The following is a 23880-nucleotide window of genomic DNA, read 5'->3' as shown; positions in this document are numbered from 1 at the left end:
GTAGGCTTCTCATCTATCAGGGAGAGAAAGTAAGAGTATATATGGGCTAAAACGCCAACTGAGTTATTAAATACAGATGAACTGGCTCACATACCAGACTGGTGTAGAAGTTTAAAAAACAATGTCAGTAGAAAGGTCACTCTCCGTCAAGTGGCCAAGTCGTGTGCAGAAGGAAGAGAAACAGACTTAACTCAGCTGGCTGAAGGAATGTGACAGTCAGGCAAGGAGAATTCCGCTCTCCATGAAAATCCACTGTATCTGAAAACACGGGCAGACCCCCTCCTTCAGGCTGCCTTGCGGTAAGGATCACGACTGAAAATGTATTTACACCATGGCTAAGCCTTCCTCCCGCTGTGCATTCACACCGGCAGGAACCAAAATGGCCTCATCTAAGCAGGAGGGACACCATACCCCCTATTTTTGCTTTTGCAATTTGTTCTCTGATCTATTGCAAGCACTTTTTGGATAATACACTGGCTGCTTGTTTCTTGTACTTTCCAATACTGTCATTGTAATTATTAAGGTAAAGCATGTTTCTTGTTTAAACGGTTTTTGTGTTTATTATTGTCGTAACATACTTAGGTCTGCTTGAAAGCAATTGTGCCTGATGGCCAAGCATTGACAACAATTGTATTAGCATTCGCGCCATAGGAGTGCACAGTCTGCAATTGATCTATGTTTAACTTATCAATACTTATTTGTACACAGGATCACATGAATGTTCGTTTGTGCTATATTTGTTACCATTAAGGTATTCATTTAATTTTTTTGTGAATGATAAATAAAGATTCATGTTTTAATACCACATTAACAATACTAGTGCTCTTTTGTCCATGCCTTTGGAATGTTTTTCTGCTTAAATAGATAGATAGATCTGTCTAGCTATATCTATATATCTAGACAGATATATATATATGGTGAAGGATAGATAGATTTATATACTTATTTGCAAGTCTTCTAAGAGATAAACATTAAATGGAAATCATAGCAACCTCTATTTTACTTATCACCTCCTACACATACTCAAAGCCCAATTCTTCCCCTGGAGGAAACAAAACTCACCACAGTGTGCAAGAGGCAGGAGCTCAGTCCTAAAATTTGCAGCACAGATGTAGTTTTGCTCCTCTGGGCCTATCAGGAGCAGTTGTTGAGTGCTTTTTCTGTGCTATGCAGTACTACCAACCTAAGTCTATGCCACCAGTTCAAGCCACTCTTTATAATTCTCATCCTCTAAAACAAGACCAGATTAAACCCTTCAAGTGACACAGAGTTAACAGGCCAATAAGAACCTGAGTAGTGCACTCAGGTCTCATACTCCCAGTCCCAGGCCTCATTCCTCTGCTTTGGCTTCAGGTAAAAGCATGGTGAAGAAAAGGAAAACAGAGCTGACTGTGTAGACCAAGGGGAGAAATGGTAGCCCTTTGTCCCAAAGACCCAGGTTTCAATTCACCACCACACACTATGTGACCTTCCATTATAAGTTGTAACAGTAAGCAAAAGAGAGAGAGAGAGAGAGAGAGAAACACAGAGAAACAGAGATACATTGAAGCTGCTCTTACCGTTCCGTACTGACTGAGATCCTGGCTCTGCTTTTCCTGCAGGGCCGCCACTGTCGCCGTGGCAGTTGCTGTGGCCGTGGCAGCTGCTGCAGCCACTGCTGCAGCCGCAGCAGCTTGGGTAAAATCTGAAGGGGGTCTTCCAGCATGGGATGGTATCGCCATTCCTCCAGGGCCATTGGGGCTTCCAGCATAACTAAAGTGTGTTGGGGGAGGGGGGAGGGGGGAGGGGAGATAAAGGGAAAATACATGTATCATAGCACCATCCTCCTGTGAATCCAGAAGGGATCTATCTATTATAACATCAAGCACTGCAAAGGCAAAGGGGAGAGGGTGGCAAGCCTCAGAATGCAGAGATGGCATATTAACTACTGTATAGACACATTGTCACTTTACTAGAAGAGTCCTAATATGAAAGACCGTCTTCATATAACCATGATCACACTTGCTAGGACAACACCACTTTGTTGTTGGGCCTCTAATTAGACAAGTCTCACTACTTTTTTCTTGTAGTGACCCAGGTTAAACTGCACCCTGCTCTCCTTGCTTTGTGGCGTCATAATCATACTGTAACACGAGTGACTGCCACCAAAGATCACTGCCTGCTGTGAGAATGCTGGCCTCCTTCCAGCATAAAATGACATAAGCCCATAGGAAGTGCCGCGCTGGGTCAGACCAAGCTCCATCGAGCCCAGAATCCTCTCTCCCACAGTGGCCAGCCCAGGTCACAAGTACCTGTCGCATCCCCAGTAGCTGATCTGTCTCTTGTATCTCGCTCCCAGGGTTAAGCGCTGGTTTCCCAAGTCTGCCTGGCTAATAACTGGTTATGGACTTTTCCTTCGGGTACTTGTCCAACCCTTTTTTGAACCCCACCGTGTCGGCTGCTTTGACCACGCTCTCTGGCAACAGATTCCAGAGCTTGATTGTGCGATGAGCAAAAATACTTCCTACAATTTGTTTTAAATCTGCCAGTTGCTAGTTTCATGCAGTGGCCCCTAGTCCTAGTGTTGTTTGAAAAGGTAAATAATTGTTCCCTATTTACCCCACTCATCATTCTGTAAATGTCAATCATATCCTCTCTCACAGGAAAGGTGACAGCCAGCAAATCTTAGTAGGCCATATGAGCACAGGGACCACTATACTTTTCCCCCAATAAAGCAGAGGGTCACGTAAATTCCGCTCCAGGATGTTAGGCTGCATGAGGAATATTCTTCAGATGTACACAAGTACCCAGGTCATTTGCATCCTTCCGTTATCAAAAAACCACTCCAATTTCAATTAATAAAATTATCAAAAAACCACTCCACTTTCAATAAATAAAATCTACAATTCAGTGGAGTGTTTTATGGGTTTCCTTTATTCCAAGTTTCCTTTTTTTTTGGTTGGCTCATTTTAATTAGTAATTTTCTTTTTTAAGAACATAAGAGATTTCCATGCTGGGTCAGACCAAGGGTCCATCAAGCCCAGCATGGCCACAAGAATCTGGCAATTACCCAAACACTAAGAAGATCCCATGCTACTGATGCAATTAATAGCAGTGGCTATTCCCTAAGTATATACGTTGAATTCACTATAATTCCACTGTTCAGGGAACTCCTGGTAACTATGACTTTGAAAAGGCAGTTAAGGGATTCAGTTCCAGAAAAAAAAGAATGAATTTCCTTTGTAAATAACTGTTCTTTTCCTTTGAAAAACTAGGGTCTTGTTCTAGCAACTTAAGAAGCCTTTCAAAACCTCCAGAATTGGACATCCCGAATGATCACACTGTCACACGTACATTTAAGCAGACCCCTCGTTGACAGGCGGCAGAGGCCAGGAGGGGTAGAATGGAAGGATAACCTTCCCATACTGCCATCCTAAAGAGGTTTCTTTGCCATGAGGAGTTTATGAACAGACAGGAAGCTTTCAGTGGCTCTATCCTTACCTGGCCGTGAAACCAGGGCCTGCAGGGTAGCTGTTCCTGCCGTACACTCCCTGCTGCATGTAGCCCTTTCCGGCCCCCCCTTCAGAAAATGCTGGCTGCCCCAGAAACTGAGGGGAGCTCATGCCAGGGCCACTGCTGCCCATTCCAGGCATCATGGGGCTGCTGCTGGAGTTGCCCCCTGGGCCCATGGGGTTCCCCAAAACCTGTATGCCAGAGAGGAGGGGGAGAGGAAGACAGAGAGGAAGAAAGAGTGATTGAGGGAGATTTCATTTAAAAAAAAAACAAAAAAAAAAACCCACAAGAAAATAAATCTTTCTGGGGCACTGCAAAGAAATTTTAAAAACAGCACTGGAGATTCACTAGTGTTTCTTATACCAAATGAGGCAATTTTCAAAAGGTATTATGTACATAAAAGGGCTTTTGAAAATGGCTATGTTTATGCTTTAACTCCTTTGAAAATTACCTCCAAAATGTCCTGGATGTTAAATATACTTCTTACCCCTGGTTCCAGTAACCAGAACCTCCTCTGCAGCTGAACTCCCCTGGGACTGAAAAAGGGGCCAAAGGCGACTCCCCACCATGGTCACTAACAGACCAGAAATGGAGTGACCAGATGGCTCCACATCATCAGGGGCAGGCTGAGCCAGTCCTGGTTTTATTCTCATGGCACATAGGGATTTGTAGTGTCCGCCTGTCCTACTGAACCTGGCAAGACGGAGCAAAACCAGGACTGGCTCAGGCTGACTGATGAACTGGCATCATCTGGGTACCCCAGCAGGAAACCTATTATCGCCAAGGATTCAGGCCTTGCCACAGGCCCTATTTCTGAGTGTGGCCTGCTGTCGCACACCTGCGCAACAGCAACCGGTCATCGTGAACAACGGATACCGTCCTGCCAACTTCATCATGCGGTGCCACATGGCGTCCACCATTCCTCCATGCCACACCACAGGGGCATGGCACAGGGGACTGTGGAGCCACACCTGCTGCCATGGAGCAAGCGGGAGATGGCAGAGCCCAGCCAAACTTGGGCAGCCGCGAATGCACTTCCCCCTCATCCAGTAGCAGCCGCACTCGCACTACGCAAGCGAGAAGGCACGACAGCAGTATAAAACTGCCAAAGGAAGGCTTCGGAGGGCAAACGCTGCCATTCACAGGGTAGCGACCATCCTGCACCCCTAATTACAGAATCAATTAGCAGACCAGAGCTTAAACTTGCCCTCTGGTTAGAGAGGATCTCCCCCAAGTGCCTGGGATTGGACCTGCTCCCACTTGCCTTGCTACCTGATTGGATGGCAGAAGGTTGCTCTCACCTGACTCTGGGATGTATTGCTCACGCCCCACACAGTGGTTACCACGGAGAGAGATCCAGCAGGCTGATTGGTGTTCTGTTGCCAAGGAACCGACTCGTAAGCAAATGAACCATCACTGTAATGTTAGAAACCACAAAACAGAAGAAACATGCACAGCTAATTAAGGGCTCTTCTGGAAGAAAACTGCTTTAAGAAGAGGACATGGGGGGTTACACAAACTGGCTCCGTATCCTAAGGGCGGACTGAACCAGTCCCGGTTTTATTTCTATGGTGTACTGGGGCTTGTAGTCCAGAGTTTTCTACAAACAAAAGTAGAACTAGAAGAACTACAGCTCCATAGATGCAGTGGGAACAAAACAAGAGCTGCCTTGGCCTCAGGTCCTGGGAGCTCACTGGCAGCTCTGTTTGGGGGCTGTCTATTTAACACAAGAGCTAACACAACACTGAGATGCAGCAGCTGCTGCATCTGGGGTTGGGGAGGCCGTAATGTCTCCAAATGTGTTGACAAACAGAAATAAGTCATTTTATTTCCCTGCAGGCTGTCTATAGACAGTTCCCCCTAGGTCTCTGTGGCCCATTTGTCAGGCTGATAAATAGTATTTTCCTCCCTTCATGATCTAGAGCACCCAGGGAGATGCCTGCTGTAGTGGGAATGCAGAGGCCCGTTACTTCATCAGAGAGGTGTGCCAGCAGGGAAGGTGGGCATCACCCTGCATGCAGCTCAGCTTGCAGGAGGCTGTGACTTGGGAGTTAAGGGGTTCACCTCCCACTGCCTGCCTGCTCCAGGTGTGAACTTGGATGAAGGGGATGCTGGCAAAGCATGCTGGCCAGAGGTATGAGCCACAAGGAAAGGAGAAGGCACGCTAACCAGGAGTGTGCCACACAGAAAGAGAGCACGCTAACCAGAGAAGTGTGCCACACAGAAAGGAGAGAGCACGCTAACCAGAGGAGTGTGCCACACAGAAAAGAGAGAGCACGCTAACCAGAGGAGTGTGCCACACAGAAGAGAGAGAGCACGCTAACCAGAGGAGTGTGCCACACAGAAGAGAGAGAGCACGCTAACCAGAGGAGCAAGCCATACAAAGAGAAGAGCACACGTGAGCCAAAGGAGCAAGCCACAGAGAGAGAAAAGAGCATGCTAAATAGAGAAGTGAGCCACAGAGACAATGTGTTGGCCATCTACTGAAAGACAGCAAACAAGAGGGGTGAGCTACAGAGAGAGAGACCACTGGCCAGAGAGTCAAGCAGAGGGACTAAATGCCTGACGGTAACTGCTGTAAGCCGCACACCTTTCCCTAGAATGGGGGCCTCGCATACTCCACTGTACTCACCCATGTGGCGTGGGTGGGAGAGATGGTTTCATGGGGTTCATGGAGTTCATTGGCTGTAGAACGGTGAGAGTGGGGGAGGGGAGGACTCCGTACTGTCAGCTGAGAGGAGAAAGAGCAAGCTATTCCTGTGCGCTTCCTTCACCCCCGACTACCTACAAAAAAAAAAGAGAGAGAAAGAAAGTCCAGCGCATCAAAGAAACAGCCAAACAAGCCAAGTCCTTCTAGTCATTACTAGGACAAAGAGACCTGCCAAGAAACACACTCAGGTGGCCGGAGAGATTAGAGTAATGGGACAGAGAACAACCACTTACAATCAATTTTTACTTATATAACAACATCAGTCTTCATAATCAGAGTCCTAGCCTCCCCCAGGAGAAGGTGATGAAGGGAACAGGGAGGAATTCACAGCTCCTGCAATCCCTGCCTCTTCCAGCAGGTGGCACTGTAGGAAATGGTGCAGGAGCACAGTCTCTGAGGGGAGCTCTCCACATCTGCAGTCCTAGCCGCTCCCAGCAGGAGGCGATATTGCAAAGCATGCAGAGATACTACAGTTCCTGCCTCCCCCCCCCCCCCCCCCCCCCCCCCTCAATGCACACATCATTCTGCCTTCCCCCTTCTTGGATAGTACATGTCCCCTTCCCTACCTCTGACCACTGCACAGCTGGGAGGACATCTTCAGTTCTACTCTAGCAGTTTAGATTGGGGGTTGTTTTTTTTTTTACTTTCAGCATATTTTAAGTGGCGGGAAGAAGGTGGCTCAGAAAGACAATATCCTCTTCTAACAGTGACGCAGACTGCTCTGGAGTTCTGCTCAAAAATACAGACTAAAAGGAAAAAACTGATAAGGGATAAACTGGACAGAGTAACCAAAAGGATGAGGTCGGCTAACAATTAAAATGAGTAGTGAGGGTCATCACCTAGAAACAGGATGCTTCATACCCTGAGCTGTGTCAAGCAAATAACATTTTTTAAAAGTTAATGTAATAAAAAAAGGCAATTCTTGGCTGTACCTGTGGGTCATGCAAGGCTGTTGTACTTATGGGTTTCACCTCATCTAACCTCTGTGGCTCATGTCCCTCCGTAGATAGCTGGTGTCCATAAAAGCAAAACGGGCAGGAGGCCCAATCCATGGGCTAGCATCCTCCTCCCACATCCCTGCCCTTCCTGTCCTTCACCAGTTCCCGACCCCCACCCCACTACAGTTTGTGGGGAGGTTAAACGGGGATTTTCACACTTTCTTTCCTGAAGGGAAGTCGTCACATTCTCTATGCAAGAGTCTGGCTTGGAGTACTACAGCAAGTTTACAGACTGTCCGCAAGAACTTGGCGTCCAGCCTGGTTCTGGCAAAAACAAGGCTCCTGGCAAACACGGGAGCTGCAAGGGCAAGGCCTAGTAAGGATCGGGTTAAGGACTGCAAGGACAGACTGCACGTTATAAAAGTATGGCAGGCAGGCCCCACTGTCTGCCCCCCCCCCCTCCCAATTCTGAAGAGCCAAGCAATATGACAGCAGAACCTACTGGCTATTCCAAACTACATTACCATTAACCTGGGAGTTCACAGGGACCATAATTAGTTACCTTGAATCTATACTGTAGGAGTACAAAGTGTGGGGAAGTACACAGTCCTGCAGTCCCAGTCACTCCCAGCAGGAGTCACTATAGGGAATGGTGCAGAGGCACAGACTGTGGGGGAACTCATAGCTCCTGCAGTCCCAGTCACTCCCAGCAGGAGTCACTATAGGGAATGGTGCAGAGGCACAGACTGTGGGGGAACTCATAGCTCCTGCAGTCCCAGTCACTCCCAGCAGGAGTCACTATAGGGAATGGTGCAGGAGCACAGACTGTAGGGGAGCTCACAGCTCCTGCAGTCCCAGTTTTTCCCAGTAGGAGGTGCTGTAAGGAGATTCAGGAGCACTGAATGTGTGTGGAAAAAGGGGTGCTCAACTGCTCATAGCTTCCGCAGTCCAGCCTATCTCAGCAGGAGGCACTGTACAGAATGGTACAGGAATGCCGGATCACACAGATTGAGTAACATCCATAGAAAAATGCAACATTTTTATTTTCTTCACAAACAGGCCGATGCAACACCGAGTGCTCAGCCGAGCGCTCTGTTTAACGTGTGGTTTGACGCATGTTTTGGATGCGCGTCCACAACCCCTTATGCTATAAGGGGATTAGAGCGTCCAAAACACGTGACCAACCCTCTGCGAAACTAATAGCGCTCATCACATGCAAATGCATGTGATGAGCGCTATTAGCTATTCTTCCCCAATTGAAAAAAAAAAAATATGCGCCCGATGCGCACATTTTATTCTCAGAAATTAAAGCCTGCCCAGAGCAGGCGTTAATTTTTGAACAGCTCAAAAAATGTACTACCTACAAACTTAATATCGTGGCGTTATTAAATCTGAGGAACAAAAAGGACAGAATGCAAAAAACTAAAATTAAAAAAAAAATGGCCCCTAGAGCCTCCTTTTTACCGCAGCAGATGATTTAAATATTAAATCGGGCTCCCCGGAGAGGGTCGATAGGCGCACGTTGGGAGAGCGCTTTTCCCCGCACCGATATTGCATCGGCCTGAAAGCCAGCAGGAAAATCCCTCTCACTAAAGATGGGCCTGACAAGCTTCTAGATCCGGTTTTTGCAAACCACGCCCAATGCACAGGGCAACCTGGCACTCTGCCCAGGGGGCTGGGAGCTCTATAATCTGGTTGCTTTTAAATCGGATTCTGATACGTTATCGGAGGCACAGGGAAACGAAAGTCAAAAGGCCACGGAGACACATTTTGCCACAGTGGCTGATGGGCACCGGACTGCACAAAGTGGACCACGCGCACAGCTCTCCGGCCAGAGGACCTTAAACAACTGGATGAATTCTCTCTCTCTCTCTCTCCCTCTCCATTGCTCAATGGAAATTAAAGGCAAATACCCGCAGGAAGCGCGAGTGTCAAAAGCTGGCCTTCTGCCAACCTCCAGCAGCCCATCCTTGCAGCGCCAGGAATGTGTGCAGAAGTCTGCTTCTGAAGAGAGCCCAGGCCCCAGCCTCCTCCCACTCCCAGTAATTAATGCTGTTACTCACTTATATGTACTCAGAGCCTGAACATTATAAATCTACCATACATACCTAAACTGGGAGCACTGGGAGGAGTAATCTAGTGGTTAGAGCGGCGGGCTGCCACTTGGGGAAACCAGGGTTCAAATCCCGCCACTGCTCCTTGTGACATTGGGCAAGTCACTTCCCCCTCCGTTACCTCAGCTAGAAACGTACCCTTAGAATTATCAAAATGCTATAAATACAGCGGGAAGAGCGCTTGCGATAAAAAAAAAAAAAAAAAGGGTGTGTGGTTAGGATAATTACCCCGCTCCCGCGTTGCGCAGGTAATTTCCGCAAGGTGCGATAAATTTATCCCGCCTGTGCTGTTTTTTCGCTTTGCACGCTGATGAGTACATGGGGGGGGGGGGAAAGAGGGGTTTCGGAAGGTGGGGGGGTTTAAGGGGTGGTGCTTTTACAGAAACATTCCGAGATATTCGTAGTAAAATTGATATCACTAAAGACTGGTAGTCAATTTGGATGTCAGTTTTATTATGAATACCTTGAAATGTCTCTGTAACACCCCGCCCCCCCACCTCGATTCAAAGTGCCCCTCTACAGTGGAAGTTCATATAGAGAGAGCGTCAGACTGACTGGATACAGAATCTCTCCCTCCCCTTTTAAGATGTTCGAGTTGCTACGTTTTTAAATTAACACTCACTATTCAATCTGACCGCATTTGTTTTGACTTCACAAAGCACAAGTATTGTCCTGGCAGATGCACGTTAGCATTCTGATGACTGAAGACCGACAAGGTGACATCGCCAGGAAGAGCACTGGGGACTTTCTCTGCTCAGAACAATGTCAGTGCAGTGACCTCTAGACATGCCTTTGCACTTTCAGGCACAAAAAAAAAAAACTAGAATGCTTTAACAAGTGCCTACTCTGGGATTTAGCAACAGATAGCACCGTAAAAAAAATAGATTTTAGTAAAAATAGGATAAATAGGGCTTTGGTCCTGAAACCAATTCCCCCCATTCAGGGCCGCCATCAGGAATTTTGAGGCCCCATACAGCAAGCAGACAGCGACGGCCCGCGCGCTTTGCCGGCGCATACTGTCTGACGCGGCGGTGACGTCACAGCCGCATCAGACAGTGAACGCTGGCAGGACAGAGCGCGCGGACGAGTCTCTGTCTGCGGTGCTCTGTAAATCAATGCTATGCATGTCTAAAAGACACGCATAGCATTGATTCTCTCCCTTCTCTGGGGCCCGCACCCAGGGCCGGCTCCAGGTTTCAGTAGGCCCCTGGGCGACAGACTGTCGGAGAGAGCCTCAGTGGGCCTCTTTGCCATGAACTAATACATCCCCCAAGCGCACCTGCCGCCTAGCGGCTGCGGCAGGCCCCCATATGTGGCAGTAGATCCTGGGGCCCCATACTGCAGGCCCAAGAATACTGCCCTGATGGCGGCCCTGCCCCCATTTAGAACATCGTTTCTATGGGGAAATCAGTTTCACGTTACGTTTTCAGGAACAGGTTGTGTCCAAAATGCAAGGACTTCCTGTAATCCTTTATATACACCCACAGCTTAAAACTATGAGTATCCTGGCCCTATAATCCATTACACACGTACGTAACCCTAAAGCAGTAATGCAGTGACGCTGAGCCTAAATAGCTTTGGAAGAACACACTGCATATCAGAAGAAGCAATGGGGACGAAGCATCAGTGACACAGTCACAACATGCAGAAAAAAACATCTGCAGCAGCTGGAAGGAGCTGAAACAAGCCAGAATCCTGCAGCACTTGCAGCAATACCCAAGCTCTCCCTCCCCCCAACGCTCGCTCGTCCTCAAAGACCTCATGCAGTAGTCTGACAAGCTCCTCATTATCTGTCTAATACTAGCAGGCAGAAGCCTGCTCCATATCATTCTCGGCATTCACAAATCTCTGCCTCCGCGCTGCTCAGAATCTTAGGCAGTGCTCAAACCGGCCCTGGGGGAGGGGAGGGAGGCACCCAGTCAGTCGGGTTTTCAGGATATCCCTCATGAATACACAGGAGATAGATTTGCATATAGTGAGTCTTTGAATGATGCAAATTTATCTCATCAGGACGGCCTGGAACAGTTCTGGAACTTCTTTTCAGATTTAGGCAACCTGCAGAGAAGAGGAGATGGAGGGGGGGGGGGGGAAGGGGGATCTGGAGGGGCCAGAACAGCCATTCTGCTCTCTAATTCAGCTCCAGAAGTGTTACTGAAGCAGAAACTACAGAGGACAGACACAAAAAAGGGTTTGAAGTAGCGTAAGTTTGAAATTTATGAGCAATAGTGCCAGCTGTTAAGGCTTCAACCCTAGCCTCCATGATAATAATGACAGCCCACAAGTTTCAAACTTGTGCTAAGTCAAACCTTTTTTTTTTTATTTTGTCTGTTATCCATACCCAGGGCTGAATTTCTGGTGGAATGACCCAAAATAGCATTCTGTCACCTTTTTTCCTAGACCCAAGGAAGGGGAGCAGAGCTGACAGTGTAAATAAGTTCCATAGCCCCTGCAAAAAAACAAAAAAAAAAAACCAGAGCCAATGATAACACATATCATTTCTGGCCCCCTAGGCCCTACCGCAGGGAAGGCCAACTCCAGTCTTTGAGAGCCACAAACAGGCCACGTGTTCAGGATATCCACAATGAATATGCACAGGGTAGATATGCATACAATGAAGGCAGTGCATGCAAATCTACCTCATGCATAGTCATTCTGGATATCCTGAAAACCCGGCCTTTCTGTGGCTCTTGAGGACCAGAGGTGACCATCCCTGCCCCCCTACAGGAGGCAAAGCAGAGTGTTGGAACAGCTTACCCCGAGGTAAGCTGTAGCCACATCCAATTTCCTAGCACAATTCAGGAGACTCTGATGGATGATAGCCAAGTCAGAGAGACATGGGGAGAATGCCTGTCAGCCCCACTGCTTCTTCCACTACTGGGCCGTGCCATCTTCCCAGCCAGGCTGCTGCTTCCCATGTTGGTTTCCCTGTCCTGTTGCCTCTGCTGCTTGTGACCACACATGGGGAGGGGAAGAGAGTGAGGGAAGGTCGGGAGGGAAAGTAAATAAAGGGCTCAGAAGAAAGCAGAGAGAGTGAGGGAGGAGATGGGGAGGGCAAAAATGAGATCAGAAGGAGGGGAGGGAAAATGAGCGGAGGGGATTGATGGGGCTGAGGGTTCTGAGTGATGGGATCAGAGGGTCTGTAAGGTACGAGTGAGATAAAAAAGGGGGGTCAGTCTGTGAGTGAGGCGATTAGAGGAGGCAGGGAAAGAATAAATGAGGGGAGGGGGTGAGGGAGTGAGGAGAGCTCCTTATTTCTCTCCCCAGGAGGCAAAGAGCAGGATACACTTTTGAATTGCAGACCCTCCCCTATCCTGTCTGAGGTGACGAGGAGTGTAAGTGGTGCGTGCCAGTCTGCCCCTGCCCACAAGGCATTCCAGTTCAAAGAGGAGGCCTGTGCCTTACTAGCCAAAGAGGGAGAGGGCCGAGAGTTGCTGGAGAGGATAATTTTCCAGAAAGGGGGAATTTGTAACTATGGTGTGGGGGGGGGGGGGGGCGCTCAAGAACTACCAGGCATTAGGGGTAAGACTTAGGGGCTCTCGGACCACTGGGGGGGGGGGGAGATGAGGACCATTGGAGGAATCATGGGGGTGGGGTGGGGGTGGAGTCTTGGGTTTGAGAACCAGGATCACCGGGGCAGAGAGGAGGAGGAGGGTAGAGAGAAAGGATCCCATTCTCTCTACCCTTCCCCTCCTTATCTTAGTGACCCTCCAACACAACCCCCAAAAGTGTTCAATCCCCAGCTGTCCGTCACCCAGAAGTGCTCACTGGTAGGTGAAGAATGGCTGGGGGTTGATGATGAAGGATCACTGGGATAAGGAGCGTGTTCACATATGTGGGTGAGAGAGAGCCAGTTCACGCCCAGCCCTAGACCTGGCCCTTTCCTGCCTCCCCCCACCCAGGTCACACCCTGCCCTGATGCCACTCCTCCCACTCCCCTTCCTCCCCAGCCAATCCACAGTTCCTTTTTGTCTACAAATTAAACCCTATATCTCATGCAGATTTATCAGGGACATCCTCAAACCAGACTAGCTGGAGGGTGGTGAACCTGTTTGGACATCACTGAGTTAAGCCATGAACTGAGGGCTGCAGAGTGAGAAAAACAAAGATGCAGACAAGAACTTAAGGGGAATTTCCCCCCCCCCCCCCAGAAGACAGAATCTGCATACAATGCAACACTGGAGAAATAGAAAGAGAAATGCATTTCCTCCTGTGGGGGTGCAAGCACGTTCCCAAGACGTCCCAGAAAAGAATGGAGCAGGATAAAGTCTGGGTAATCCTGGGGGAAAGAGGAGAAGCAGCAGCTATAGCAGCAAAGTATGTGGTATCCTGCCACCAGGCCAGAAATGAAACTGGACCAGGGACAATAAAAACCAGGACCAAAACCTGAGACACGTCCCTGGTGCTGTACCTTTAACTTGACTTACCAATGTAAAAATTTCCCTCTCTTTTCTTACTCTTATATTTTAATCATTTTACTATGGCAAAGCCTGTAGAATTGTGATGCCGATAAAGTTATCCGAATCTAAATCGGGGGGGGGGGGGGGGGGGGGGGGGGGGGGGGGGGAAGGAGATGAGGACAAGGAGGCAGGGTCTTTAGATATCACACCTCTGGGCAGGCCTGAGAGAGAAGGAAGTGGAAGTAAAGCAGGTGTCAGAACATCTGTGGTGGGGGAGGTGCAGGGATTGTAGCTGGAGAGAGCTGGTATTATAAATAGCCCACAGCAAGTCAGTTAAAGCCAGGAGAGAGAGAGAGAGAGAGAGAGAGAGGAGAGATTCAAGCAAGGGCGGAGTTGTCTGGGAGGGACTTCAGTGATCACTGTGGGACAAGAGGCAGAATGCAAGTTGTAGGTTGCAGGAAGGGTGGGGGAGAAAGCTGAAGCATGTTTTGCAGGAGAGGAGGGATCTAGGAGTAGGGCAGGGAGGGTGGGGGTGATTTGGGCGTATGTTGGGTGGGGGAGAAAGCTGAAGCATGTTTTGCAGGAGAGGAGGGATCTAGGAGTAGGGCAGGGAGGGTGGGGGTGATTTGGGCGTATGTTGGGTGGGGGAGAAAGCTGAAGCATGTTTTGCAGGAGAGGAGGGATCTAGGAGTAGGGTAGGGGTGATTTGGGTGTATGTTGGGTGGGGGAGAAAGCTGAAGCATGTTTTGCAGGAGAGGAGGGATCTAGGAGTAGGGCAGGGAGGGTGGGGGTGATTTGGGCGTATGTTGGGTGGGGGAGAAAGCTGAAGCATGTTTTGCAGGGGAGGAGGGATCTAGGAGTAGAGCAGGGAGGGTGGGGGTGATTTGGGCGTATGTTAGGTTGGGGAGAAAGCTGAAGCATGTTTTGCAGGAGAGGAGGGATCTAGGAGTAGGGCAGGGAGGGTGGGGGTGATTTGGGCGTATGTTAGGTTGGGGAGAAAGCTGAAGCATGTTTTGCAGGGGAGGAGGGATCTAGGAGTAGGGCAGGGAGGGTGGGGGTGATTTGGGCGTATGTTGGGTGGGGGAGAAAGCTGAAGCATGTTTTGCAGGAGAGGAGGGATCTAGGAGTAGGGTAGGGGTGATTTGGGTGTATGTTGGGTGAGGGAGAAAGCTGTAGCATGTTTTGCAGGAGAGTAGGGTAGGGGTGATTTGGGTGTATGTTGGGTGAGGGAGAAAGCTGTAGCATGTTTTGCTGCTGGGGGGGGGGGGGCAGAATATAGGAGTGTGCTCTAGGGTGGGATATGAATCTGTAGGGTGCAGGGAGGGTGGTGGTGATTTGGGATGTAAATCCTCTGGGGGTAGGGAAATACAGGTACAGTACCTGAATGTAATCTGCATTGAAGTGCCTGATAAAGCAGAATATAAAAAAGTAAAATCAAATTTAAAGTGCGAGACCCAGCAGATATAGAGCCTCTCACCACCAGAACCGGATGGCTCAGGAGATGGACACAAGTGAACAGATACAAACCCTCCTCCTAGCCACTCACCCTACACAGGCAGCTTGAGACTCTCTGTCTGAATTAACTAATTACCCAAAGATTATTTATTTATTTAAGGTTTTTTTATACCGGCATTCATGAACTCGTTCACATCATGTCGGTTTACAGAAAACAGGGGTGCGAAGAATACAACCAAAAAACATAATAAAACGTGATGAAAAGAAGCAGTTACAATTAACAAGGGCTAATGAACTGGGATTGTAAGAAATAAAGAGAGATAGAGAGGGTTAATTATATACAAATGTACAATGTAAATATGGAGTCCAATATATACAGCTTCTGAGCAGAGAAATTATTGGTGGTGCATTATACTAACAAGCTTATTATTGGTGGTGCTTTATACTAACAAGCTCTTCCTTTATCCATATATATATATATATATATATATATATATATATATATATATATATATATATATTTATATATATTATGTGTGTCTGAAAGAGAAGAGCCTGGGTTATACAGTGCTCACCCACCCCACTACTTCCCGTGCTTACTCGTCAGTTTCCCACGCAGGTCTGTCTCTTTGGCTCAGCCTCCCTGTTCATTTAGGATCTGTAATAGGACTGGAAAGAACAGACGAATCTTAGATATTTAAATCCCCTCTACATATTCGTCAGAAGCAGGTTCTGCTCGCCCCGCCTCGTTAGACAGAAAAACGGAGGACTAGAGAAGGTGGGAGCATTCCTACAGTCTGAAAGGTAGAATATAAATCAAATAAGTAAATAACTGGAGGAGAGTACGGAGAAAGTCCAGCCTCCCCCTCTCTCCTGCATCAGAGCACAGAACATTAGGTCCTCTCCCAGGTTCAGCGTGTTCCCTTCGCAAAGCAAGGATGCCACATTTAACGTGCAGCAAGAAAGACGTCTCTGCGATCATTCTCGTACACTTTACTCCCCCTCCCGTCCCCCGCCTCCTTTCTTCTCTCCGACCCTCAGACTCATTCTGGCAGATGCTGCAACCTGTAATACGCCCTCTCTCTCTCTCTACACACACCATCACCATCATCATCATCATCTCTGGCGCTCTCTCTCTCACACACACACTTTGCTGTTTCCTTAGAACCACCTGATATGTTTGCCATGTCAGTCTGTGTTTCTCCCCTGCACAGCAGACTTTTCTCTTACAGCCTTCCCCTGCCCCTCACTGTCGCACAGTGCTCCCCCCACCCCACCCCCTCCGACCCTCCAGTCCCGCCCCCATCTCTTCCTTCCGTTTCCCTCGGCCTCCTCTCCTCGCCCACAGACCCTCTCTCTGTCCAGCCAATCGCACTCCCAAGTACACAACAACAAATTATAAATTCACTGCCTGTAATTGAGGAAAGGGCGACCTTCACCAACGCTGCGGATTTAATTCAGCTCCTGTATTTTAAAACGCGCTGAACGGACACGGACTGCAACCCTCAGACTTCCCAGGGAAGGGGGGAACCCGCGTCCTGCTCTCACAGCATCACCTAGTGACAGTCAGAGAGCAGGACGAGGCACATCTACGTGGGGCATGGCATCCTCTTCTCTCGGACATGGGACGACACTGTGCTGCTGGGTGCATGTACTAGAGAGAAGGAAAGTAACACCAGCGGGGAAGAATAACATACAGGCCAATACAGTAAAGGTGCCCGCTCTCCTGTGCGTGCGATTCAGGGGGGACAAACATGCAAATTAGGGCCCACGATAAAAAGAGGCGCTAGGGACACTAGCGCGTCCCCAGCGCCTCTTTTTTGACGGAAGCGGCGGCTGTCAGCGAGTTTGACAGCCGACGCTCAATTTTGCCGCTTTTCTGTGCACTTTCCCCGGCGCTGGCAGAAATAGGCGCTAATTTCTGCGGCTTGGCTGCACATTTTACTTTCGGGATCGCGTGGGAATATCTAATAGGGCCATCAACGTGCATTTGCATGTTGCGGGCGCTATTAGTTTCGGGGGGCTTGGACGCGCGTTTTCGACGCACTATTACCCCTTACTGAATAAGGGGGTAGAGCTAGCACACTGTACTGTATCGGCCTGATAATGAGGAACGGCAGAAAAAGACACAAATGGCCTTTAACCATATATTGTAACTGAACCTTCTGTGGCACCTGTTAGAATGTACTATAGTACGCATTCACCTACATTAATTTATGTGCCTACATGAAAACCATTGCGATGGTATATAACTTAGTGACGGTATAGAAAAGATTTGAAATAAATAAATAAATAAATCGGGTCTGCCCAGCAAAGGGGTTTTTTTTTTTTTTGTTTGTTTTTTAATGTTGTAACTGCTGCTCTGGGCAGGTTACCCCCATGCCTTCTGTTTAGGATAGTAACTGCCCCACAGTGCTTCATTACCATCTTGGGGATCCTTTGGGTTTATCCTATGTCTTCTGGAATTCCAGAACTGTTTTTTCTCCACCTTCTCTCCTGGGAGGGCATTCCAAGTATCCACTACCCCTTCCATGAAAAAATATTTTCTGATGTTGGTCCCCAGTCTACCCCTGTGAGCTTTATTTTATGCCCCTAGTTTCAGAACTTACTTTTTAGTTAAAAAAAAAAAAAAAGTTTGCCTCTTGTGCATTACTAATACCTTTCAAGTATTTAAAAGTTTGATTCACATTGTATCACTGTATCACATTTAGAACCCCAAATACCTCATATGGCATCTGATTCAGCCCCCGCACCATTTGAGTTGCCTGTCTCTGGACCATCTGTAGCCTCTCTGTATCCTTTCTGAGATGAGCTCTCCAGACCTGAACACAGTATTCCAGGTGAGGCCTGTACGGTGGCAGGATCACTTCCTTTATTCTGCTGACAGTGGCATATCCCAGTATTCTTCTGGCTTTAGACACCGCCCTCTTCACACTGTTGCGCTACCTTGAGATCATCAGGCATGATCACCCCGAGGTCTCTCTCCTGGTCGGGGCACATCAACTTCTCATGCACCGTCTCATATAGCGCCTTTGCATTTCTACACCCCAACTGCATGACTTTCCACATTTTTTGCACTGAATCTCAACTGCCAAGCATTTGACTACTCCTCAAGCTTTCTTAAATCACTTCTCGTTCTGGCTACTCCCTCAGGTGTGACCACTTGGTTAAAGATGCTAATGTCGCCTGCAAAAAAGACAGACTTTTCCTTCCAACACTTCCGTAATATCGCTCAAAAAATACTGAACAGAACCGGCTCCAAGACCGATCCCTGAGGCACTGCTCTAATTGTCGCTCCCTCCTCGGAATGACTTCCATTTACTACCACCCTCTGTCGTCTATCACTCAACCAGTTTTCAATCCAGTCCTGCACCTTCCCTCAGGCTGCTCAGTTTATTCATGAGCCTCCTATGTTGTACAGAATCAAAAGCTTTGCTGAAATCCAAGTCAACCAGGTGTGCCATGGAAAATTCACCACTGCCCGATGCACAGATCTAGACCAGCAGCTTGGCTCTGCCCTGTTCCCACACAGTGGCAGCTCTTAAACATAAGAGGAGCTGCTTTCTGAGGGCGCGTGCAATCATGCCGGCCTCTCCTTCCTATCTACAGCATGAGCCCTGGAGTGGGGCACACAATGCACACAGCACCTCCTCTTCTTCTCCATCCAAGTCCTGTAGCCTCTCTTATTCCCGGGCTGAGTTGAGACAAGGGTGCACGGCGTACTGGATGCCCCTCATTCTAGGTGTTGGGAGCAGCAGCAGCAGTGGAGGAGCTCTGGCAGCCAGACGCAGCAGCCAAGGAAGCCAAGCACAAACTGGCAGCTCATAATCACACCAACCTCTCTCCATTCTCCTGAACTTGTATGGAGAGGGAACTGGGCCATTGTGATGGGTTAAACATAGAAATGACGGCAGAAGAAGACCAAACGGCCCATCCAGTCTGCCCAGCAAGCTTCACACATTTTTTTTCTCATACTTATCTGTTTCTCTTAGCTCTTTGGTTCTATTTCCCTTCCACCCCCACCATTAATGTAGAGAGCAGTGATGGAGCTGCATCCAAGTGAAATATCAAGCTTGATTAGATAGGGGTAGTAGGGGTAGTAACCGCCGCAATAAGCAAGCTACACCCATGCTTATTTGTTTTACCCAGACTATGTTATTCAGCCCTTATTGGTTGTTTTCTTCTCCCCTGCCTTTGAAGCAGAGAGCTATGCTGGATATGCGTGAAGTATCAGTTTTTCTTCTCCCCTGCCGTTGAAGCAGAGAGCTATGCTGGATATGTGTGAAGTATCAGTTTTTCTTCTCCCCTGCCGTTGAAGCAGAGAGCTATGCTGGATATGCGTGAAGTATCAGTTTTTCCTTCTCCCCTGTCGTTGAAGCAGAGAGCTATGCTGGATATGTGTGAAGTATCAGTTTTACTTCTCCCCTGCCATTGAAGCAGAGAGCCATGCTGGATATGCGTGAAGTATCAGTTTTTCTTCTCCCCTGCCGTTGAAGCAGAGAGTTAACATGGGTCTACTACAGCCCCCTTATTTCCCTTTGCTTTCAAATTTGGAAGAGAGATTTGTAGTTCTTTGCGCATCCCTAGCTCTTCTTTTGACCGTATGAATCCTCTCCGCGCCCACATTGCTTGCCCTGTGGCATTTTTGTTAATGTAGGTGTACCTTGGTCTTGGAAAAAAAGCTGGAAAACACTGACGTAAAGCCACGTCCAGCACACACGTCCTTGATCTAATTCCTTTATCACTGAATAGAAAAAAGAAAAAGCCATTCAGGTCTGTTTGACATGGTTGGCCTCTGGTAAAACCTTGCTGACCTGAATCCTGCACCTATTAATTCCTTCAGGAGAGTCTCCATCTACATTTTCCCCACCACTGAGAAAAGACTAAAACGCCCCGTAGTTTCCAGTCTTCTCTTTGCCAGCACATTAATGAAGAGGGACCACATCCACTCTTCTCCGGTATATGGACTCAAGTCAGTTGGGAGGGGACAGAAAAATGGGGGGAAATATCCCTGGAGAGCTATGCATGAAGGCTCATGGCATGGGTGGCACAAGGATTCCAGCCCGAAGGAGCAGTAGTAGGAAGTGGTCAGGTAAAAAAACCAAAAAAAAAAAAAAAAAAAGCTTTATGAGTATCTTATTTTTTTTTAAAAGAGCGAGTGTTTTAATCTCCATAGGCAGCAAAAGCCTGGAGCTAATGAAAAACAGGAAATAACACAGAAAGTGACCGTGAGGACTGTTCCTGTCTCTTCCTACTGCAATCCCACCCAGACCACACACTTGCTCTACAGCTTTAGCCTCCCTTCTCCCCGCCTCCCCCTTCGTGCCTGTCTCAGGCTTTCTTGGATTTGGTTATGGGAGGTGTATCCAGCCATTCCGTGGAGAAACAATTTTGCCTTACGTTTATCCCGACTCTTTCCCTCTTCCAGCCTCATACCTTGTTCTACAATTTCCTTTCCACTGAAAAAAATACGTTTGCCTTTTTGTGCATTATTCTCACTTCCTGAGCCCTGTCAGTGTCTGCATCACATCCTCCCTGTCTCTCTTCTGCCCCGGTTCTTTCCTTCCAAAAACTATGCACCGCTCCAGATGAGGCCCCCCCCACTAGTGTTGTCTTGCGTAGAGGCATCTCCAAGAGTTAGAGAAGGGCTCCCAGGAGGACCGGTGGACACTGAACACTTTCCCATTTTCTAGGCCGGAAGGTCAAGCCAGAAATACATCCACAGGGGGCCGTGTCCCGGCAGCACAGTATTTATAGCGTGACGGCTCCCATTCCTGCACGCTGCCCCGCTCCTCGTGCCATGGGAGCAGCCCCGTCCTCAGAACCGTGTCACGGGTAACCTCCGGTCTGGTCGTGCTGGCAGGGCACACAGCCTGTGAAGCCAGTTCGACGCCCTGTTTTGATTTGAGCTGTGGTGTGGGGTGGTGGTTTGACCCTGTGCAGGCATTCCTCCTTTCTCCGCTCCCGCTGGTGGGACCCTGCCCGCAGCCTGCCTGACTGAGGGACCTTTGCCACTTGTCGGCTGAGGGAGGGGGGTTATACAGCTGTGTCTACAGGTTTTGGGCACAGTGGAATATCGTCTGGCTCTCTTCGGGAAAGCTATGGGCAGGAATTTTCTCACCATTTCCTCTCACTTGGAATGAAGGCTCTGTAGGGGGGGGGGGGGGGAGCAGTTGCAGAATTCAAAGCCCCTGGGGTGGGTACCCTTCCACCACTAACACCACCACCACCCCATTCACCTGCATTGCCTGCCTGTAGAGGGTGGCACACTGTCAGGGCTAGGGGTAACAACATGCATCAGATTCTTTATATTCTTCCACCGAATCGCTGGCAGGTTTTCAGCCTTTAGTTTAGCTGGCTTGCTGCTGGCTGGAGAGCGCGCACTAACCCCACATACAGCCTTGCTCAGTCCCAAAGGCCCAGATTGTTGGATTATAAAATACACACACTTATTTATTTGTTTGTTTTTTATATACCGCTGTTTGATCTGGCATATCACAACGGTTTACATTACAACAGTATTCAATAAGAGATAGGGTTCTTACGTTACATTGAAACTTTGTATCGTCTGTAGCAATGTAATATCATTTAGGTTATAAGCGGTAGGAACGACCTGTCTAAATACCTTGCCCCCCCCATATTACTATCAGCATGACTCATTCTAGATTTCTGCTGTGGTTGGTATTGCGTCATTTTAGTTCTCATCGGTAATTAAGGCAGATTTGGAATATGGATTTTTTTTTTGTGTGTTTGCCTAGTAATCTTCCCTTGAGCACCTGGTCGGCTGCGTAGCACTAGGGAATGTGCTACTCCTACCAAACATTTACATAGTGCTACAGGGCGCGTGCAGCACGGAGGAGACAGCCCTTGCTTTCTAGAGCTTACAGTCTGGTAAGCGCACAGACACGGAGGACAGGGGCTGCTTTTATAGTGAATCCGGGCTCTTTGCCCTACCAATGCCAGAGGAGTGGGTGTGGTTCCGGAGAGGGAACGCAGCTAGGACCCATTTGCCTCTGCTAGAGCTGCATGTAAACACAGCTCCTTTACCAGATACAATAAAGCCGCGTGGAAAACGGGCGCTCAGTGTTGAGCGCCCGCTTTCCTAACGCCGCCCGCCCAGCCACCTCTCCTGGGCCCCGAGACTGAATATTTAAATGAGGAGGCGCTATGGGACAAATGTGGGCGCCCACTGGGCACCCAGAAAAGGTGGCTGCCAGCAGGTTAGGAAAACGGACGCTGGTTAATTGGGCATCCCTTTTCCTAACCTGACCGCAGGCACTTTTTTTTTTTTTTAAACCTTTTGGTTCCTCCGACTGAATATCGCCATGATATTAAGCCAGGATGTAAAGAAAAGCAGTATCTTCAGCTTTTCTGTAAACTTTTCTGAGCGTAAAAATGTGCAGGTCGGGCACACTTTTTTCTTTTTGGAGGGGGGGATGGGGGGGAGAATAACTCATAGCTTCATCAACAAGCATTTGCATGTGATGAGCGCTATTAGTTTCGCAGGGGGTTGAATGTGCGTTTTGGACACGCCAATCCCCTTATGGTATAAGGGGCTGTGGACTCACATCCAAAACCCGTGTCCAACCGCAGGTTAAACAGTGCGCTGGGCTGCGCCCGCTGTATTGTATTGGCTTGATAGAACGTAGTCAAAGATGTATGGCCAGAATTTTCTCTATTATTATTATTTTTTTTTTTTTTATCACCACTGAGCTTCTGGTTAGCCATATATAAAAGCTCCTGGCTGGGTATTAGTGCGAGGGACTGTGCTACGGCAGGGCTCCTGGTCAGCTGTGTATTGCACTCCCTAGCACTATCACCAAACTCCTGGCGAGCTGGGATCTGCTGTAGCTGAGGGTCTGGTTTTGAACGCCAGAACCAGGTGGAATTTGTCGTTCTGCTCTATGCCCCTTCTTGCTCTGTTCTTATAGAAAAAAAAACATTTTTCAGGTACAGTGGAGAAAGGAGGAAGAGCACAGATGGAAAAGTAAGACCGAAAGGTGACAAGGAACAATGTGTGGAGAGAGAGAGATTAGGACAAAGCAGAAATGCCAAACAAATAGTTCTGTTGGATATTCACTGAAGAAGACATTGAACAAAGACCACAGATTGTTGGCAAGAGTCCGTACGAGAGTGAAGCAGATACGACACTGTTAGTTTGTCTGTGTGGAACTAGCAAAACTGAGAACTGACAAAGCCATGGGGCCAGATGGGACGTATCCTGGAATATTAAGGGAGCTCAGAGACGTTCTGACGGGTCCCACTGAACCAGTGCTCCCTCCAGAACTCTGCAACCATGGGCACCTAAACCAAACTGCTGCCACTGCTACGATGACTCTCTCTTCTCCACAGGCTGCGAGTGCTACCTCTGCATTCTCCAGAGCCCCAGCTGCACTGGGGACGCAGAAGACCAGGGCTGGGAACGGAACACAGGTCTTAATGCAGAGGGGGGTACACAGCAGTGCCAATGGGCCAGCCTGAAAAAGAACCCTTTTTTTTTTTTTTTTTATCACTCCCTCCTCCGTTACTGCCGCTGTGCTGTTTGTTATCAGAAACTGGTGGTGGCAGCAGATTGATGCAGAAACTGAAGCAGTTAGAACGGATTGTCTTTAAAAAAAAAGAGATAGATAAGGGTGTCTAAAAAATAAATATCTTGGGATAATAAAAAAAAAAAAACAACCTATGCAAGGATTGGGAACAAGAAAAACAAAAAAGGGACAAGATGACTAATGAGGGAGATAAGGGGGCTCTCATTGGTTTGAAACTCCTGCATG

At 48.3% G+C, this 23880-nt stretch overlaps 1 protein-coding gene across 4 annotated transcripts in view; it reads right to left on the bottom strand.

The window, feature by feature from the left end:
* ZMIZ2 (zinc finger MIZ-type containing 2) overlaps positions 1 to 23880 on the bottom strand; it is a 151460-nt gene that overhangs the window by 68417 nt on the left and 59163 nt on the right. Inside the window, exons 1-6 of one of the 4 annotated variants that reach the window (XM_029604218.1) lie at positions 16278 to 16292; positions 15707 to 15775; positions 6125 to 6276; positions 4794 to 4908; positions 3481 to 3683; positions 1560 to 1752 (exon numbers count right to left, since the gene is read on the bottom strand). In XM_029604218.1, coding sequence (XP_029460078.1) covers positions 1560 to 1752; positions 3481 to 3683; positions 4794 to 4908; positions 6125 to 6174 — 561 coding nt within the window. In that variant the 5' untranslated portion in view covers positions 6175 to 6276; positions 15707 to 15775; positions 16278 to 16292. Of the gene's footprint in view, positions 1 to 1559; positions 1753 to 3480; positions 3684 to 4793; positions 4909 to 6124; positions 6277 to 15706; positions 15776 to 16277; positions 16293 to 23880 lie in introns of those variants that run through there. The other 3 variants (XM_029604217.1, XM_029604216.1, XM_029604220.1) reach the window with 3 other exon arrangements.

The sequence above is a fragment of the Rhinatrema bivittatum genome, chromosome 5, assembly GCF_901001135.1.
Source record: "Rhinatrema bivittatum chromosome 5, aRhiBiv1.1, whole genome shotgun sequence".
NCBI lineage: Eukaryota > Metazoa > Chordata > Amphibia > Gymnophiona > Rhinatrematidae > Rhinatrema > Rhinatrema bivittatum.
Note: the sequence above shows the minus strand (reverse complement) of the source record. Positions and strands in the feature narration are given on the sequence as shown.